General features: G+C 38.4%; 1 protein-coding gene across 1 annotated transcript in view; it reads left to right on the top strand.

The window, feature by feature from the left end:
- The window catches only part of FER (FER tyrosine kinase), a 105,217-nt gene extending 84,821 nt beyond the window's left edge, over positions 1-20,396 (top strand). Inside the window, exons 18-20 of the mRNA XM_030466772.1 lie at positions 12,148-12,302; positions 14,057-14,179; positions 19,008-20,396. Coding sequence (XP_030322632.1) covers positions 12,148-12,302; positions 14,057-14,179; positions 19,008-19,150 — 421 coding nt within the window. The 3' untranslated portion in view covers positions 19,151-20,396. The remainder of the gene's footprint in view (positions 1-12,147; positions 12,303-14,056; positions 14,180-19,007) is intronic.
- The last annotated feature ends 812 nt before the right edge of the window (positions 20,397-21,208 follow it).

The following is a 21,208-nucleotide window of genomic DNA, read 5'->3' as shown; positions in this document are numbered from 1 at the left end:
TCCAACAGATCTATGTCCTTCTTATGGTGGGGACAGCAGAACTCAATGCAGTATTCAAGGTGGGGTCCCACAAGTGCAGAGTAGAGGGGCAGAATCACCTCTCTTGATCTGCTGGCCATGCTCCTCTTGATGCATCCTAGGATACAGCTGGCCTTCTGAGCTGCATGAGCTCACTGCCAGCTCATGTTGAGCTTCTCATCAATCAGCACCCACAAGTCCTTCTCCTCAGGGCTACTCTCAACATGCTCTGGAACCAGCTTGTAATTGTGTCTGGGACTGGCCTGACCCAGAAGCAGGACCTTGCACTTGGACATGTTCAGCCTCATGCAGTTTGCATTGACCCATTTTTCAAGCCCATTAAGGTCCCTCTGGATGGCATCCCCCCCCTCAAGTGAATCCACTGTGCCACACAGCTTGGTGTCATTGGCAGACTTTCTGAGGGTGCACTCAATGACAGTGTCCATGTCTCTGACAAAGATGTTACATGGTACTGGACCCAAAACAGACCCCTGAGGAGCTCCACTTGTCACTGATCTTTACCTGGACGTGGAACCATTGATCACACCTCTTTGAGTGCGACCTTCTAGCCAGCTCCTTATCCATCAAGTGGTCCATTCATCTCAATCCATGTCTCCATCTTAGAGACGAGGGTGTCATGTGAGATGGTGTCAAATGCCTTGGACAAGTCCAGACATCAGTTGCTCTTCCAGTATCTACTAGAGCTGTAACTCTGTCCTAGAAAGCCACCATATTTGTCAGGCATGGTTTGCCCTTAGTGAAGCCATGTTGGCTGTCACAGATTACTTTGTAGTTTTTCATTTGCCTTTAGTGCAGATGCCAGGAGGATCTACTTCATGATTTTACCTGGCACAGTGGTGAGATTGACTGGGCTGTAGTTACCTGTGATTTCTTTGCTCCTTTTTTTAAAAAAGGGGGTTATATTTCCCATTTTCCACTCTGTGGGAACTTCTTGAGACTTCCACAACTTCTCAAATATGATGGTTAGTGACCTAGCAATTAAATTTGACAGTTCATTTAAGACCCATTGATCTATCTCATCAGGTCCCATGGACCTGTGCGTGTTCCTGGACCTGATCTTCACTTATCCTGAGTGGTTCTTTATGCTCCCTGACCCAGCCATTGCATTCTCTGACTTGGGTGGTGTAGCTGATGTGGGTGGATTATCAGTAAAGACTGAAGCAAAGATATCATTGAGTGTTTCAACTTCTCTTCTTCTTCAGTAACCAGGTCACCCTCTGAAGAAGACTCACATTCTCTCTCTCTTTTTCTTTTTTCTCTTACGTATCTGTAGAATCCTTTTTTCTTATCTTTAATGTCCCTGGCCAGATTTGACTCTGTCAGGGCTTTAGCTTTTCTAACTTGGTTTCTGGTTTCATGAACAATGTCCCTGTAATCATCCCAGGTTCCCTGTCATTGCCTCCACCCTTTGTGGATTTGCCTTTTCTTCTGATACCTTGTTTTTAGGGATGCAGTGCCATTGGACTTGGAGGAGATGATCCTTGAAAGTCAGCTAGCTTTCCTGGGCTCCCAGTCCCTCCAGGGTCTTATCCCATGGTATCTGACCAAGGAAGTTTCTGAAGAGGACAAAATCATCCCTTTTGAAATCAACAATTTCAAGCTTGCTGAGCACTCCCTTCTTTGCCTCCCTGAGGATTTTGAACTCCACCATCTCATGGTCACTGCAGCCAAGGCTGCCCATGAGCTTAGCATTCCCCACCAGTCCTTCCCTGTTGGTGAGTACAAGGTCTAGCATGGCACCACTCCTCATGTGTTACTCCATTGCCTAGAGGAAGTTACCATCAATGCATTCCAGGAATCTCCTGGATTACTTATGCCCTGCTGTGTTGTCTCTCCAACTGATGGCAGGGTGGTTAAAGTTCCCCATGAGGACCAGAGCTTGTGCACAAGCAGCAAAACATGTCTGTCTATGAAGGCCTCGTCCACTTGGTACTCCTGGTCCAGGACACTCTAATGTCCTCTTCCTTTCACCATGGTCCACAGGCACTCAGTCTTTTCTTCATTAGTCGCCAGGTGGAGTTCTATCCATTCTAGTTGTTCATTGCCATAGAGGGCAACACCCTCTCCTTGCCTCACCTGCCCTGCCTTTCCCTTCTGAAGAGCTTTTACCCTTCTGTTCCACACACGACTCACGGGAGTCATTCCACCACATCTCCATGATGGCAGTCCTGTCATAGCACTGCAGGAACACAAGCATCTCCAGCTCCTGTTTATGTGTGTGTTTGCATAAAAGCATTTGAACTGTGCCCCTGATGAAGTGTCCAGAGCCCCTGATGAAGTAAAGTTGCATGATCCCAACACGATTTTTTGGGCCCAGGCTCTGATTCCTACCTGACCCTTCTCAGGTGTTCCTACAATTTCTAAACTACCAAGAGCCCTTGCCTCTTTGTTTCTCATTGTTTCCCCATCAGCCATCTCAACAGCAGTAGCAGAGCAAGAGTTTATGCTAGGACTCTGTCTTACAAACCTTGGCATGCTAGCCGCTGACTTATTCCTAGCACTTACATTTATCCTGTTCACCCTTCAAGTCTAGTTTAAAACTCTATTAGCCCTGCTAACTCCTGCCCCATGATCCTTTTCCTGCTCTGGGGCAGGAAAGCAGGCTTGGTGACCTGTAGAGCAACCCATGATCAAAAACCCCAAAGGCCTGCTTATGACACCATTCCCAGAGCCATGAATTAACCTTTTGGCTCTTCCTGTTGATCCTCTCATTCTTCACTGCTGTTGGAGGGATGGAGGAGAAAAAAATTTGGACTCCTGATCCCTTATCCAGTTGCCCCAAGGCCCTGAAATCTCTGTCTTTTGTCTGTGGGCTTCTTGAGGTCACTTTGCCCGCATTCACCTGAAAAACCAAGAGCAGGTAATGATCTGAAGACCTTGCCAGAGTTTGAAATTTTCCTATAACATCCTTTACCTGGGTCCCAGGGAGGCAGCAGATTACATATGAAATAGGTCTGGTTTGTATGTTGACACCCCTCAGGAGGGAGTCGCCCACAACAGCAACCTTCCTGTTTTGCTTTTGGGGCTTAACTTTGATAGTTTGCTCAGGGCGAGTTGTCCTTGTTGGCACTTTCGAGAGTGATCTTCCTCCTCAGCTGCTGGTTCCTCCCCCATACCTGTTCTGACTGCAAGGGCACTGAGGGCACTGTGTTGCTTAAGGGAACATGCTTGCTCTAGCATCAAGGTCCCAGCATTCTGTTAATTAAACGTGTTTCAGCCTGGCTCTGTTTGCAAAGAAAATAATGGCATAAAAATTAGTGCAAGTAACAGCATTAGTAGTTTACACTACCCGTATAAGTGGGGAAAAGTAATAACTGAATAACTAAATTTTAGTAGAACAGTGTTGTGCAATGCTTTATTAGGTAACTGCAGTTACTGAAAAAAGTACAGTATTTATTCATTAAATGATAATCTGATGCCTGCAAAATATAAGTAACATAAGAAACATTTTTTGCAGAAGTGTTATCCCCACCTATACCCCATGCCCCCTTTTTTTTTTTTAACTCTGCAAAAAGTGTTTGCTTAAAAATCTCTGGATTAGTACTTCTCTGACTACTGTACATCTACCACAGATGGCCATGTGTCTTCGGTGAATCTCTGAAAGATACATTGTCTGTTAGCAATGGATAGGAAAAGCTTTTATTAAAGCCTGTTTATAAAATTAATAGTGATTCAGAGAAAACACATATGTAGCAATGTCTTAGCATATGAGAATTTCATTGTTTTCAGTTACAGAGCTGGGTACGAATGTGTTGTATAGATCTCAAGACAGAAGAAGGGCTATATTCTAATATGTTTTGTTAGTGCAATAAACTTGCCAATACACACAACCTGGCTTACACACTGTATGGTATAAGTAAGGAAGAAGTTCTTTGAGTTACTAATACTCATTAATTGACAAATGTTTACTGTAGGAAAGCAGCTCATAACATTTTAAAATTAATTTTACCAAAGACTATACTGCATTTTAGGATTAAGATACACAAAAGTTTTTTAGGTCTGTTCTGTGTTTAAGAAGTTTGAGCATTTATCCAGGACTTCTGGGCACCCAGGGCAGCGGGGGTGGGGGATGGTTGGAGATACATTTGTCTAGAAACCCTGTCTATGAGAGCAGCATAGAGCATCTGTTGCTTGCTGGGTACTTTGAAGCTGTTCCACAGGAGCAGGTGCAGCACTCTCAGTGCTGTGCTGCAAAAACATTAAATAAGGGAATGGCAAGGTAGCAGGAAAAAGTCAAACAATAACAGGTTTTTCTAGAGGACAATAAAACGTTCGTTTTTGTAGGAAACCGCATCAACTTTTTTTTTACCTCTGGTAAAAAAAAGGGGGTAATAAAATTAACTACAGAGAAAATGGATCGAGCAGTGATTTTTAAAGTATTTTGTTTAAAAGCCCATGTGCTTTGGTTACTAGTACTTAAGAGGGAACATTAATACCTGTGTAGAAATAGTTTCTGTTATGTAGGTTGTGGTAAAACAAAATTGATCTGATTCAGTCTATTGTTTTTCTGCAGTATTCTACTTTTTGTTTTAAAGACGTTCAGAATCCTCACATGTTTTCACACTAGTCTAGGTGACTATGATTTCGTACCATGTGCACTTGACTTGATAAACTAAAGGCTGTGCAACAGTTTTATGAAAATAGTTTTTAAAGTGGCTCTTCACAGTGGCACTAGCTATACTTAGCCTTTATATTTTAAAATTCTACATAAGTCTATACTGGCTTTCTGAAATTACTATTTGAATGATATTTGAGTAATAGTGTCAATGTCCCATGGTTTTTTATCTTTTTATGTATTTTTTTTAAAATTGTCTCTAGTATTTCAGTAGGTGCAAATATAAAGTTAAAACCTGTCAGACTTTGAATGCTAAATATAGGTGAGTGATTTTTTGTTCTTCCTTTTCATCTGCTGTAGCATCCAGGTATCGCTTGTTCTTTGCTCTTTGTTCTGTTTAAAGAGTAGAAGTGAGTGGCCTTAAAGAAAAAAAAAATCTGCATGAAAAGATGTTATTAAAAGAAATAGAAGACTTCTTGAACGCATGCAGAGGAATGTAGTCATTTCATCTATTTAATTAACACGGGGTAGAAGAATTGGTTTTTGCTTTTCATTTTCAGCGTATGCTATTGTAAGTTCATTTTTTCCTGCTAATTAGAAACACTGTATAAGGATGGAGATGTGATAATTTCACTTGGTTCAATAGGCGTTTGTGTTGTCTTTTTTTTTCCCAGTGTTTGATTTGCATATAGCGTATGCGTTTGTCCATAATCTGTTTTTACTTTCCAAACTAATCCTGTTGGAGTGTAGGAAAGAACTACAACTACCCAGTTCCTAGATTTTGGACATACCTATTGTTTTATTTCCTCCTCTCTTTACTGCCATAATTTTGTAATGAAAATAATTCAAATTATGGTAGAACTCAATTGGAAAACTATTTTATAATTGAGAGAAGCTATTTTATATAGGATTTCCTCTGCTTTTATCATTTGACAGTCCATACAACTTTTCAAAATCAGAGAGACAGATCATTAAAATATTTAAGTGTGGAAAATCGTGTTGTATCTCCTATCTACAAGTAAAACATACAGAATTGTAGTAGAAATATTTTTCTTTGTTTCACTTAGCTACTTTACTGCTTTACAGTGTTCTGCACAGTTTCTCTGCTTTACTTGGGAAGCATATTGATTTTTACCTTTAGAACTTTCCAAGATACATAAAGAACCACTTTTTAGTTTTTTAATTAATTAAATGTGAACCTCATGAAGTCCAACTAAGCCAAGCCCAAGGTTCTGCACCTGGGCTGGAGCAATGTCAATACATGCTGGGGGATGAAGGGATTCAGAGCAGTCCTGAGGAGAAGGACTTAGAGGTGTTTTTTTGATGAGAAGCTCCACAGGAGCCCTCAGTGAACACTTGCAGCCCAGACAGCAACCCTATGCTGGGCTGCATCAAAAGAGGGGTGCCCAGCAGGGTGTGGGAGGGAACTGTCCCCCTCTATTCTGCTCTCATGAGACTCCACCTGGAGTCCAGCACTGGAGCCCCCAGTACAAGGACACAGAGCTGCTGGAGCAAGTCCACAGTAGGGCCAAGAAGATGATCAGAGGGCTGCAGCACCTCTCCTGGGTTCAAACTGAGAGAAGTTTCTATTGAACTTAAGGAAAGAATTCCTTAATGTGGAGATGGTTACACCTTGGAAGAGGTGTCATCTAAGGAGGAGAAATGGGTCAACACGGCTTCATGATGGAGCAGTGGTTGCCATATAGGAGCAGGTTAGAGCATTATATACCAAGTTTTTAAAATAGGTTTTCAAAGGTTTTCAAGATTATTTCCTGCAATTTACAGTTGTCTCCACTGTCACACTGGTAAATTTGATTTGATCCTGAAGAAATCCATTTACAATTAAAACATTATGGTATTGTGTGTGTGTGTGTTGGTTTTGTTTAACGGCAGTACCGCTTTCTAGTTGATAAATATTATGAATTTACAAGTATTATTCAGACAAAATAATTCTAATAAAATCTTTTATATAGTAATAAATCTAGGGATAATAGTAATAATAATAGCAATGATTCATTTTGTGAGAGTGAGAGGTCTGCCTAAGTAAGTACTGCAAAGTGAAGAATTAGAGTACAAGATATTGAAGCTAAGATAAAAATAAAACATAACTAGTTGTGTTTTTTGTGATTGTGGTGATCATAAAGTTATACAGATTTCCTACATAGTAAATATATTCTCAGCACTCTTATAGTCCTGTTAAAATTGAGAGTAGCGGATGAAATGTAAATAATTTCTACAGGAAATGTAAAAAGTTTACTGATATCTACTGTTTAGGGAAACAAGCCTTAAGTTTGCAGTCTGTGAATTTCTGTCATGTGTTACATAAATTCAGTAGAAGCATGTACTCCAGAACTATTGTCAAGGTACAAGTACAGAAAAGAGAGAATATGTTTGCTGCAATATGTGCAGCACTAATTAGGTTGCTGTGATTTACAACAACTAGATATTTCTACCTCTTATCTTCATTTTAGTTGCAGGGGATTCTTTTTTTAGCAGGTCCACTTTCCCTTAGCTTTCATTTTTAATTTCTGTGACTTAGTATTGAACTTTTAAGAGTCAGAACAAGAAGTTGCAGTGTGCCATCAGAAGTGTGTCTCCAAGTACTGCTAGTTTGTCTATGCCAGTTTCTTTAAGTAGGAAAAGACATAATTTGCAAATAACCCTGACATGGTCTTCCAGAGAGGAAAAACTAATGCAGCCTAATGTTGCGCAATGTAAACATCTATATACTCTTTTCAGGAATAGTTACCCACTTGGTTGAGGTATCTATCTTTTCTTTAAGCAGTGTTTTTTTAATGGGTATAAAAGCGAAGTGTGGAGAACACTGTAGCTTCAACAATAATAATTTGGAGGAAGTTGTAAGGTGAGGCTTTTGAAGTATCGAGAGATACCAAGAGGAATCAGTATCTGACCAAAGGTCCTAAACTCCTTCTGAATTTCAGTAGTAAATGAAGTGCTGCAAATTTTTACGGCCAGATGAATGTTTATTCCATTAGTTGGAAGTAAACTAATTTGCTGTTGTCACTGGCTATCTGGTTATTTTAAAATAGTGCTTTGCTTGCTGTCTTTGAAGTAAGAATTTTACTATAAAATTGTAGTGAAAAATGTACTGATCCCACAGAGCAAGGTCTAAGTGAAGGAAACATTGCAAAACCACTGTTGTGTGTTTAAGTGCATTAAATATGACTTGCTAAGCTGAAAAAAACAGAAAAATTGACATGGAACTCAACTGGAAAAGACATAGAGCCTTAGATGACTGCTTTTTCTATACTTCATTACAGTAATAAGTTGTTGTGGTCATTGCTGTGAAGCTACAGCAATAATTCTCCATTTACTGTATTTTGGACTTAAAAGTTTCATATTAAAGAGAGTTCAGACATCCCCTTGTCAGATACCCTTGGATGGCAAATACCTCAGAACCAGGAGATGCAAACCATATTTGTGGCTGAGTATACCACTGATGGTGTTTACCACGGGATTTTTAAAACCTGTTTTGAATAATCTGTATTTTTAAAAAAATAGTCTGCAGGATTTCATTGTTGCAGTGGGTAAAGGAGGCATTAGTGATAGATCATAAGTGCCTAATTAAATTGTAGAATAAGACAAGAAAGAAGATAATTTAAGAGGAGAGGAAGAATTAGTTGTGGAGTTCTTCTTTGAGCATAGATGCTTGACCAGAAGGTAAACATGTGTGTCAATATTTGTTTAGTAAAGCCAGAGCATGCTTTTTTGGTACATAATTTTCTTTAGGGCATAGCAGTTTTGCTTTTTGATTTCTTCTAGCAGAAAATTGTAAATAGTGTTTCTAGAAAAGGAAATATACACTAAGACACTGGCTCAAAATTGTATAAATTTCTTGTGATACTGATTTTAGGTATTCAGAGGAATGTAACCCAGTTGTCTCAGACAGTAAACAACTTTTATTTTAATAAAAAAATCTTAAGACATCAATGGTATATCAATGGTAATGTATAATAATTTCCCAAATTGCATTTGTGAGGAAAATAAACATATTTCCCTTTTCTAATTTTTATATGCACACACATGTATATTTATATATTTATATATTTATATATTTATATATGCATACTAGGTTGCACCTGTTTGTTATCATAATACAAGTGATAATTTGTCTTAATGGAGTTCTTCCCAGTGCCTCAGGAGGTTTTTCAGAAGTGGCTCTGAGCTTTACATGGCTGTAGTTCATTACAGAAGTATTCTGTTAAGCATTGTTGTGTTGCTGTGTACATAGTGAAAAACAGATGAAGGAAGAATGTAAAATGAGTTTTAGTGTACCATCATGAAAGAAGTTAGTTTTAAAGTTTATAAAACCAAAAGCATTGTTTTGTGGAATATATTACTTCTGCATGATCAGATTTCATATTACTCTATAAATAAAATAATGAAGTAAATGCTATCTCCCAGTTTACTGTTGATCTTTCTTTGAGAAGACATCTTTATCATAAAGCTGAGAGAAATCTGGGTGAAGTTATGCAAGTTCAGCTCAGTTCAGGGATAAATTTTTTTCTAGTAAGTACTGCTCACAAAGATTCTGAATAAGCTTAATACATCTTAAAGGGATCGCAGTTGCTCAAAATAAATCAAATATACACTAAGCTAAGTGCATGTTATGTTCTCTCACTTTTTGTCATTGGTGGGTAGTTCTCAGCCTCTTTCTGTTTTGTATGGCAGAATTATAGCACAGGGAGAAACTTTTATGAAATATTTTTATATCATTGTGAGTATTGATTGAAATAGGGACATACTCTTTCTCAAAGACTACTTCAAAAATCCCCTAGGTAAGGCAGTAGGTAGTGAAGGCCTTGTTGGCATGTTAGCTGGTTCAGAAGATTGAGGGAGATTGTTAAGGTACCTGGAGCTGTGAGAATTTTTGAATCAACGTTGCAGTATTTTGTTGTTTACAGGTTTAAGCAGAGTTCAGTCAAGCCTGACAGAAAAAGCTCTTGACAAAGCTAGGGGTCAGATATTTCATCAGGTCTCATGGGTTCTGGGAAACAAAAGCAAGATCAGTGAAATAAGGGCCAAGTCCTAGTTTTGAAAAGGAGTTGGGAGGGCTGAAAAAGTAAAAATAGTTTGTTCAGTGTTTTTCTATTGGAGTAATTTCTGGAAAGGATTTTAGAGGTCCCTAGGCTTATAAATGCTTAAACAAGGAGTTTTTAAACTTTCCTGCTATGTGTATTGCATCTTAATAGTTATTTGGTCATAAGGGGAGGTTTAGGCTTGATGTTAGGAAACATTTTTTCACTGAGAGGGTTGTCAGGCATAGGAATGTCCTGCCCAGGACAGTGGTGGAGTCACCATCCCTGGAGGTATTTAAAAGGCATCTGGACCTGCTCCTTAAGGACATGGTTTAGTAGGTAGATTATGGTGCTGGTCAACTGGATGATATTAGAGGTGTCTTCCAATCTAAAACATTCTGTGATTCTGTGAAGTATCACCATTCCCATTCATTAACAAATGAACTGACTGTCCTTCCTGTTTGGCATCACAGACCTCAATTTCTCACTTTCAGGAAGTCACCCTTCCCAGTGTTGCTTGTGCAGACCATCCTCTCATGCACTTTATTGTATGCACTGGTTTCATATCCTGCTTGCAGTCAGAGATGGAGTCACCAAGTCCCATTCCATCCTCATTTTCTTTTACTGAGACCATCTTTGCCTCCCTGCCACATTGCAAATAATCCTTATGGAGGTTAATGTAACTGATTAACCTGGCATTCTGTGATTCTATTATATGATCAAAGATTATCCTGTTCCCGAATGGAAATTCTGATCATCCTAAACAGGTGGCAAAATGGAGATGACAGGATCTCCCATGATGCTATCATGCTATTTAAGCTGAATTCAAGTGTGAAATAATATTACTGTGATTACAGATATATTCCTCTTTTTTTTGTTATTTATTAATGTGTATTATTTTAAAAGTTGTTTTGTTGTTTGTTTTTTGTTCTTTTTAAACTTCTGTATATATCATTACTTTTCTGTAACACAGCAGGACTCCCATTGTAAATTGAATCTAGTTGTTTATAAGTTTGTAAGCAAATAAGCATATTTCCTTCCTCATGAGCATTGTCTGCTTCAGAGAAAGGCAGGCAGACGGGGTTACTGGGCAGAGGGAGGAAGGGGCAGAAAAAGATATTTGGTGCTCCAGATGAGTCTTAAACTCTCAACCTTGGCATTATAAGTACTGGGTATTTTCAGAGTGCTGGGTTAGGTTCTTCCAAGAGTAATCTAGTTTGCATGCATCAAAATAATTTATCACCAATAAATGTGTATTAAGGGCTCAGAAGATTCACATCAAAACTGCCAGAGCTCTGAAACAAACTATTAAATCTTGTGCAGTTACGCTGGAATATCCACATAAGACAATCTGTGAGCATATTAGCTATTTAAGCTGAAAATAAACATTGTAAATTTTGTTTAAAAATACTTTGTGTGTGATGTTCCTAAAGTTTTTTATTTAATTCTGTTGCTTAACAGTGTTCTCTCTTAAAACATTTCCTGCATTATATTACTTTAAGATGGGAATAAAATATTTTTTTATTATGTGGTATATTAGTACATTACAAAACAAGTGAATGAAATATACAGATGTTATTATGTATGTTAACATATTAAGATGTATTAACATTAGTATGTAAGGTAATATTTAAGAAACATTAGCATTCATATCATACCACTAATATGTATATGGTATATTAATTATGTATGTTAGCATACCATTAGCATATCATTCCAAATGTGTGCTGTAGAGAAGCCACAGTACCTCTTTTCCCAGATATACATGCAGGCTGCCATCTAATCTAAAAACAGATGCTTGAGATAGGGGAAAGTAAAGGAAGGCAGTTGATTTTCTGAACTTCTCATCCATCACTGAGACAGGATTCCTTTTCCTGTAATACTGGGTACCTTTTCTTTGTTGTTGGAAACTAATGCTAGGATAAGGTGGACAGAGAGAAGAGGGAGAAAGTGCTCTCATTTCTCACTGTCTTTCATAATCATTACAACATATTTCACAGTGTTTCTTCGAATTCTGTTTTCCATAAAACCTGGTTGATTAATCTGTAGGTTTATTTCTGTGACCTGAGAGGGCAGATTAACTTTGGCTAGCTGCCAGACACCCACCCAGCTGCTCCTTCACTCCCTCTTCTCAACTGGACAGGGGAGGAATTAAGACAGAAAAGCTCATTTGTCCAGATAAAGGCAGGGAGATCACACACTGATTATCATCACAATAGAACAGACTTGTCTTGGGGAAAATTATTTTAGTTTCTTACCAATTAAAAGCGTTGGATGGTGAGAAATGAAAATTTAAACACCTTTCCCCCTCCCCACCCCACCATTCTTTTGAGGCTCACCTTTACTCTTTCATTCCTGACTCCTCCACCTCTTCCCCCCAGAGGATTGCAGGTGGATGGGAATTGTTTTCCAAGAGGTGCCACCGTCTTAGCTGAGGCGCTCAGCCATTTTAAATTACTTCAAGTACTTTCAAATATGTAAAAATATGGGGGTTTATTTCTTGTTCTAACTTAGAGACCTGGCCGCAAGGAACTGCTTGGTAGGTGAAAGCAACATTTTGAAAATAAGCGATTTTGGAATGTCCCGACAAGAGGATGATGGCGTGTATTCATCATCAGGCCTAAAGCAGATTCCTATCAAGTGGACTGCTCCAGAAGCTCTCAACTATGGTAAGGATGTATCTGTATCTTCTTGGAAAAGAAAAAAAAAAGCTAAAAAAAAAAAAAAATCATTAAAAAACCCAGCAACAACAAAGAAACAGACACACAAAAACCAGACAGAAAAACAAACACCACAATCAAAACTAGTGTAAGGAGCACCAGTATCTCACTGTGGGAAATATTTAAGTATATATATTAATGTTTAAAATAATTTTAATGTCTATAGTCTTGCTTAAGTTATGTCAAAAACTGGTTTACCTTCAAAATGAATAAGGCAGCAACATCAAAATCTAAACATCTAAATCATAACAGCAAAACGAATGGCAAGTTCTGCATATATAAATATGTGATTCTTCTAGCATTTCTTCGAAAATGGTGGAAGGTGTTATTGTACTAGAACACTGTTAGGTAAGTCATTGCACTGGAGAAAAGTGCAGTTGCTGATGTAAATTTCTTTAACTGCAGCCTTTCTTTACCTGCATTTTTATATATTGTAAGGCTGTCACCTCCAGGAAAAAAAAGATCCACATTGGTAATGGTTCCAGAAAAGAAAGAGAAGCTGCTGTATTTACCTCTTTAGCTTAAATGAAACTAAAAAAATTTCTTATAAGTAAAGTGAAATTAAAGTCATCCTTCACATTAAATGAAGGATGACATGTTTTGGATGTGGTTCCTTCAGCCTGTTCTCTGGTACTTAGAAAAAAATTACTATAAATTCTGGATTTTAAGTGCCTGTTAATAATTCTGCCATCTCTTAAAATTTTTTTTAAAAAAAAATGCATTGGAAATCATACATTGGTGTCCTACAATTTATAGCAAAATACTTCCTTCCATTGGTGCTTTTGCAGGACTTAATGCCATAATATAGTGAAGTAAATCCTCCCTTTGTAAGGTTAATAATAAATTTAGTCACAGTAATTGATCCTGTATGATAAGTTTCTCTAGAAATGTTAGTGTTGCTAGCATTCAATGAGTTACACACTTTTGTATTTTAGGCGTTTGCTTCATCATAAAAACAGTTCTGAATTTTTATTACTGTGATTTCTGTAATCTTTACACTTTGTTATATGAAGGAAACCTATCCTTCATAGCCATATGCAGATCAGTGGACTACATTAAGCAGGAAACAGGCTTTTGTGACAGCACCTTGCCTATGTAATTTTGAGCCTTTTTTCTGCATAGTAGAGGAGAGGATAGTTAATTAACATCTACTTATTTTGTGTTTCCTAAAATTAATACATACTCAAGCAGCTTTAAGTGATTTTCTGTTGTGTTTGGAAAAATCTGTTAATTTGTTCAGCAGTCTAATATTCAACTTTAAAAATGTAATAGGATGTTTGTGTGGTTTTGAAAGATAATTTTTTTTCTGCTCTCTAAAAAGACGTGAGTAAAAGTAATTTGATTGTGTTTTACCATCCTAATAATATGCTCATACGTATTGAATTAATTTGTGTAGGTAATGCTGAAGGCAATTAAGGATATCAGAGTGAAATAGAAGAAAATGTGCAATATTTCAGAATTAGTTTGCAGCCACTGTCCATGTCCTGCTTTCTTTAAAAAAAAAAGCAACTAATCACCTAACATGTAGCTACTGAAAAGAGTTAAATTACTGGATGCCAAACTCTTGAAGAGAGTTGATAGACAAGAAAACTGAACTTACCACAAAGAGCATTATGAATGTCTATAATTAAATGAAACATCATTTCTCTATAAGTTAAGCTATGTTGTTTTCTTTTTTTTTTTTCTTTTTTTTTTTTTTTTAGGGAGATACACATCTGAGAGTGATGTATGGAGCTTTGGAATCCTTTTGTGGGAAACCTTCAGTTTAGGAGTATGTCCATATCCTGGAATGACCAACCAGCAAGCAAGAGAGCAAGTTGAGAAAGGTAGTTAGTTATTCACAGGGATATAAAGAAATGCTGCATAGATACATAAGGGTGTAGTACTTACTGTATAAAATAGCAAAGAAATAACATAAAGGTTATCCAGCAACAAAAACACTATGAGTTAATATACTGACCAGTGAGTGAAGGGTTGGAAGACTGACTTTTGTTGTTGCAAAACTAAAAGGTGAGATGGAAAGGAGGGATTTACTGCTGTCCAAAGAAGAGGCTTTGCCAGAATTAATTAATTAAGATTATGCTAATGCATGTATATAGATTCTAACCTGCCAAAAGAAAAAAATCGTATAATTTCGTCTTCTCTATGAGAGCATTCCAGACAAAACTTTAGCAGTTATGGTGGACAGTGGTAAGGTAGTTGAGCTTTAAAAGCCACATTCCTCTTACAAAATAACCAAAAGTCTTTTATTTAAAGTAGGAAATAACTATGTGAAGGGTTTCAGGACTTTGGTTATTTTCACCATCTTTTGTGACATTTCAGAAAATTTAGTCCTATACAGAGTACAACTGTGTAGTTCATAATCAGGTTCTAATCTCGTAAAACTGCTAAGCGAGTTTTTTAACCCCAAGCAATTAGTTTGTTGACTTACACAGATTGCCAGTGTTTGTTATGAGCACTGCAGATGACCAGAGTTTCTCCTTAAAAGGCAAAATCAGAAAATCTAATGTTTTCCACAGAAGAGTGTTTGTAAAAACAAGTCTTACTGCCTAAGTGCTGAGATTCTGTTTTGATCCACTGAGTATAATAATCTCCTGAAACTGATAAAATTCAAATATTTAGAAGTATCTGTATGCTTTCTCAGCTATTTATGCTGTGGGGAAAATAGTCCTTTCTTATAAATTATATATTATAAATTATAAACTATTTTTCTTATTTTGTAATGGAATTGTAATCTCTTTTATCAGCCTGTTTTCTTGTTTTTTTGTAAATAATAACTCTCTGTTATGACAGTCAATTAAGATGCTCCATATTCTGTTCATAATCTTATCTATCTCAGTTGCTCAGTCAGGAAGAGCTTTCAGTTAATTTGGTCACTTGAATGACTGCTTTAAACCAGGAAAATTTCTATTCAAAACAGTTATTTATAATAATTTCCCTTTAAGGACGAAAATAATCAAATCACAGAATGGCTACAATTTGAAAAGACATTGAACATCATCTAATTCCAAACTCCCTGCATGAGCACGGACACCTCCCTCTAGGCCAGGTCCCTCAAGGCTCCATCCAACCTGGCCCTCAGCACTACCAGAGAGGGGCAGCTACAGCTTCCTTGGGCAACCTGTGCCAGCATCTCACCACCCTCACAGGAAAACATCTTTTCCTGTCATCTAAACTAAATCTCCCCTCTTCAAATTTTGAAACCATTTCCCCTTGTCCTCTCACTACACACTCATACAAAAAGCTCTACCCCTGCTCTTTTGTAGGCCCACTTTAGATGCAGAAAAGTCACTCTGAGGTCACCTCAGAGCCTCCTCTTCTCCAGGCTGAACAACCTCAACTCCCTCAGTCTGTCTTTACAGGGGAGGTGCCCCAGCCCTCTGATCATTTTTGTGGCTCTCTTCTGGACGCACTCTAGGAGCTCTATGTCCTTCCTATGTTGGGGACTCCAGAACTGGACACAGTACTCCAGGTGGGGTCTCACAAGAGCAGAGTAGAGGGGGAGAATCACCTCTCTTGATTTCCTTGTCTGAGCTTCTTTTGATGCAGCCCAGGACCTGGTTGGCTTTCTGGGCTGCAAGCACAGACCGATGGCTCATGTTGAGCCTTCTTCTCAGTGCTGTCCTCAATCCTTTCTCTTCCCAACCTGTATTCACTCATGGGATTACCCCAACCTAGGTGCAGAATCTTGCACTACACTGTGTAGAACTTCATGCAGTTTGCACGAGCCCACTTCTCGAGCCTGTAAAGGTCCCTCTGGATGGCATCTCTCCTCTCCATTGCATGGTCTTCACCACACAGTTTGGTGTTTTCAGCAAACTCGCTGAGAGTGCATTCAATTCCACTGTCCATGTCACCGACAAAGATGTTAAATAGCACTGGCTGCTATAAAAGCAGTTGCTGCATTCACTGTTTTAAAGAAATCGTTTCTACAGAAAAATGTGAAGGAAAGCATTTTTACATAGTTTCTTATTAGCTTGTCTGTAAGTGTCCTAACACCCAGCTGTTCTCTTTTGAAGTTACATGTATTAATCCAGCACTTAGAGCAGCACTTACATGCAATATAACAAAGCAAAAATATTTCTCATATTTACCTGTTGTAAATATAAGGCCAGTGTCATTTATATTCTTCTTTAGAAAGAGAGATGCAAAGACATGTGCATTAAGTCTGAAGTCAGAGCTGCATTTAGGTATCCTTTGCAGAGTCCTGTGTGTGCTTACTCACTTTGCTGTCTATTGCCTGCCATTTGTTCAGAGACCTTCTTAGGGTAAATACTCCATAGAATCAGAGTCTATCTAGAGCCAGGTGCCCAGGACCATATCCAGATGGCTTTTGCAAACCTCCACCAACTCTCTGGGAAACCTGTGCCAATGCTTATTCACCTCAACAGTAGAAAAATGTTTCCTGATGTTCAAGAGGAATGTCCTGTACCCATCGCCTCTGATTCTGTCTCTGGGCACCAGTGGCTCCCACACCCTGCCTCCAGGTGTCTATAGACATTGATGAGGTCCCCCTGAGCCTTCTCCAGGCTTAACAATCCCAGCTCTCTCAGCCTTTTTCATATGAGAAATGCTCCCATCCCTTCATCATCTTGGTGCCCCTTCATGGGAGTCTCTCAAATGTCCACGTCTCTCCTGTACAGGGGGGCTCAGCACTGGACCTATCACTCCAGGTGTAGCTTCACCAGTGTAGAGTAGAGGAGAAGGATAATATCCCTGGACCTTCTGGCAGCACTTCTTTTACTGTAGCCAGGATACCATTAGCCTTCTTTGCTGCAAGGACACATTTGCATGTTCAACCATTGGTCTACAAGAACTCCCAGGTCCCTTTCTTTCCAATCTGCTTTCCATCTTCTCGGCCTCCAGCACCTCCAACTGCCTGGGGTTGTTTCCAGCTGCACTCTGCCCCATCACATGGATTGTGGATGAAGATACTCAACAGGACTGAACCTAATGTGGACCTTGTTACTGGCCTCCAACTATACTTCGTGCCACTGATCACCTCCCCATGGGATTTGCCATTCAGACATTTGTCAATCCACCTCACTGTCTGCACATCTTTCAGCAACTTCTTCATGAGGATCTTACAGGAGGCAGTGTTGACAGCCTTACAGAAGTTCCCCTATCTAACAAGGCAGTCATTAAATCACAGAAAGGGTCAAGGTTGGTTAAGCATGACTTGCCCTTAATCAGTCCAGGCTGACTACTCATGATGACTTTCTTGTCCTTCATGTGCCTGGAAATGGTTTCCAGGATTAGATACTCCATCACCTTCCCAGGGATCAAGGTGAGACTGACCAGCCTGCAGTTCTCTGGGTTCTTCTTTTTGAAGATAGAAGTGATGTTTCCTTTACTCTAGCGTTCAGGCACTTCTTCTAGTCACCATGATGGATAAAAGGTGCTTCAGAGTGGCCTTGCAGTGACATAGCCATCTCCCTCATGTGATAGCTCACCCACTTGTGTGTGCATCTTGTCAGGGCCCATGGACTTATGTATGTCCATTTTGCTTAAGGATTCCCTGACCAGATTCTCTTCCACCAAGCAGTGTTCCCTGCTCCAGATGTTCTTCCTGGTGACTGAGGTCTACAATTCCTGATGGCAGGTCTTGCTAATTAAGACTGAGGCACAGAAGAAGTTCAATCACTCGTGCTTTTCCATGATCTATGTCACCAGATGCTTTACCTCATTCAGCACGGGGCCTACAGTTTCTCTAGCCTTCCTTGTGAAATCTGTGTTTTAAAGAATCCCTTTTGTTGTCTTTGACATCCCTTGCCAAAGTCAGTCGCATTTGGACTTTAGCTTTTCTAACTTTATTCTTGCATGTGTGGGCAGTGTTTCTGTACTCCTCCCCACATGACTTATTTTTATGTACAGATTTGTCTAGGAGCTCCTTGTTCATCCATGCAATTGTGGCATTTTTGCTCTACTTCCTATTCATTGAGAGGCTGCCTTCATTGCTGTGAATACATCTCTTTGGTCCCGGGTGTGGATGAAATGCTGGAAGGGCCACTTATCTATGGCTTCAGAATGATTAGCTGCTAATTTAAACAATTGGTTGTCCATTTTCCTACTCATCACCAAGTTAGAGACCTCCTTCAGTTGGTGGCATCTCAGAAGTGTGGAAGGCCGCTGGCTATCTAAGAAAACTAGAAGAGTTAAGAGAGTTAGGATGATGGGAAAACAAAAAAGTTAACAATCCGGGGGGGGGGTGAAAAAATAAATGGATAAAGTACAGCAGGAAGGGAACTTCTTAAAGAGGCAAAAGAGGAAGAGGGCTGAGAATAAAAGTTGATCTGTTCTGAAAAAGAGCAAATAAACTTCTTGGGGTTAGTGGGGAAGGGAACACAATTAAAACCTAGAGGCTAGCTGCACCCTAAGATGCAGGCAACAAGTTGCTGTCCATACGAATGAGAAACACACTTAAAATTTACCATGCCAACTTAAATGTTGTTAGTACCTGAGCTTTGATTAGTTCACTAATTATTTGTCTTGTGTAGGTTAGATATTGACGACTTTCCTCCTATTACCCTGAAGATCTTTTTAATGGAATTATCTTGAACTTCTCGTTTCCTTGTGGATTTGTCAATATGCATCCATTTTCAATGCTGAACATTTCCTTCTTTTTTTTTTTTTTTTTTTTTTTTAATGTACTAGGCTACCGGATGTCAGCTCCACAAAAGTGTCCAGAAGAAATATATAAAATAATGCAGAGGTGCTGGGACTACAACCCAGAAAACCGTCCAAAATTCAGTGAGATTCAGAAAGAGCTGTCTTCAGTCAAGAAGAAAGTGACATAATGATAAACAAGTGCCAAGCTCAGTGTGTAGGACTTTATTTTCAGTGAAGTAATTTTTTTCCCATCAAACAACATGCATTTATACAACATTATTTGATATATTCTTCTAGGATTACTTTGAAATTAACTGGGTTTTTGTATCCATGTGTACCATCTTGAGTGGTGCTTACACCTGTGTTAAAGACATATACGGCAAAATGCTATATATCCAGTCACAGTAATATTGTCATTTAGGTTACATGTAAATTGAAAAGCACATACTGTAGATTTAAGGGACTGTGGCTTCTATCTCTTTTACAGCAAATAACTGCTAGTGACATTTTTCAGAAGTTTTCTACTTTAAATTGTTTTCTCACTCTGCTGTCCTGGTCCTGTATGTCAACACCAACAGCACTCTAATGTGACGTCTGTCATTAAGTGTTCGCCTTAAAGCTCAAGACAGTTTTGACAACTATTTAAACTTGAAAATTTCATATTTTTAAAATTCTTTCTGCAACTGATATTTTAAAAAGTGATACTTCGTCTTAAGGATGAGAGTCAGCTGGATTCTGAACAGTGAAATCCAGAATTTTCTTTTGTAGAAAATTGGGTTAGTTGAGCATTTTTTACCATACTTTAGTACATACTTCTGGCTTTTGATAGGACGCACTCAAGCCACTCCTTTTATTCCTAGAAAGCCATTAGAATTCAGTAATATATCTCCTTTAAAATGACCTATATTTATTTAGAAACAAACAAACAAAAAAGTATCGAGACTTGAATACACATTAAGAAATACTGCAAATCATCTGCCTTCCAAAGAATATGTGAAAGCAGTAGGCCATCAGGAAGAGCTTTACTAATTATAGCAGCAGATAATAAATAACTGTTGATGAAAGAGGAGCTAAAAAATACAAATTGCTAGAGATGATTTGATCCTAAGTTTTTCCTTAAATTCATAATAATTGTCAGAATGCAGCTGGGGCCTACAAAAGTTTTACGCTAAGCAAAAATACATTCCATGCATAGTGTCCAAAGGAAAATGCTACTTATGAATTGCATTGTGCAAGAAACCAAAATAAACATGTTTCAAGCCAATGACAAGCTGAGCAAGGCAAAGTAGAACTACTAACCTTCTAACTTTTTAAAAATCATTACAATCATATTTGAAAATACTGGGGATAGACAAGTTTTAGATGCCACAAGGAACTGAAACTTTGTGTATGTAAATAGATATAACAAAACATTAAAAAAAAAAAAAAAAAATTAAAAAAATTCTACCAGAAAGTGTAAAAACTTGCTAGACAGGGGCATAAAGAAAGGCAAAGTTTGGTACCCTGGCTCTGGGTCCTCTTTGCAGCTGGGATTATTTTATAGAGCACTACGCAGAAATAGGACCAAGTTAAAGTATCCTGGTCTAACTTCCAGAGTTAAGGTGCTTAATACTATTCTAAGAATCAACTAAAGTTTTCTGGATCAAGGGATGTCATTTGCTAATGCAAGTAAGAAGCAGGGACTGTAATTACACAGCATCTAAAATGTTAATTGGTAACACTTTATTGTTAGAGTGAGATTGAGATGTAGTGAGTCAGTGGCTGCATTGCATTTTTTATTTCTTTTAAGGTGACTTTTCTATTGTTCACAGCAGTCTTGCTCTCTGAAGTGTATTTATGGTGGTACCAAGTGGTAATGTTTAAGGGCTATGTGTGACCAAAATTGTCTGTTACCTTGGAGTGAGTGTTCAAATAAAACAACAAGTGATCATTCTGGAGCACATAACCTGCAACATAACAGGCGAAACTATCAGCATCCAAGTATAAGAAATAGTGAGTACTTATTTCATTTCTTAAGTGATTTTTTTTCTTGGACCTAATGAAACACTTACATACCCATGAAGGTATAGTGCTTGGAAAACTTTGTGGCATATATTTAAAATTCCTTATAAGAATACTGGGTATATTTACTTCATTCTTTACTTACAAGTAGCCCAAAGATATTTTCAAGAGCAAGGGGAATTTTTTTTTTTTGTAGTTTGTATGCATTGAAGTAGTACACTTTTAAGTGTGCCTTAATTTGGTAG

The sequence above is a fragment of the Calypte anna genome, chromosome Z (genome assembly GCF_003957555.1).
Source record: "Calypte anna isolate BGI_N300 chromosome Z, bCalAnn1_v1.p, whole genome shotgun sequence".
NCBI classification, from domain to species: domain Eukaryota; kingdom Metazoa; phylum Chordata; class Aves; order Apodiformes; family Trochilidae; genus Calypte; species Calypte anna.
This window is presented reverse-complemented; position numbering and strand designations above follow the sequence as displayed.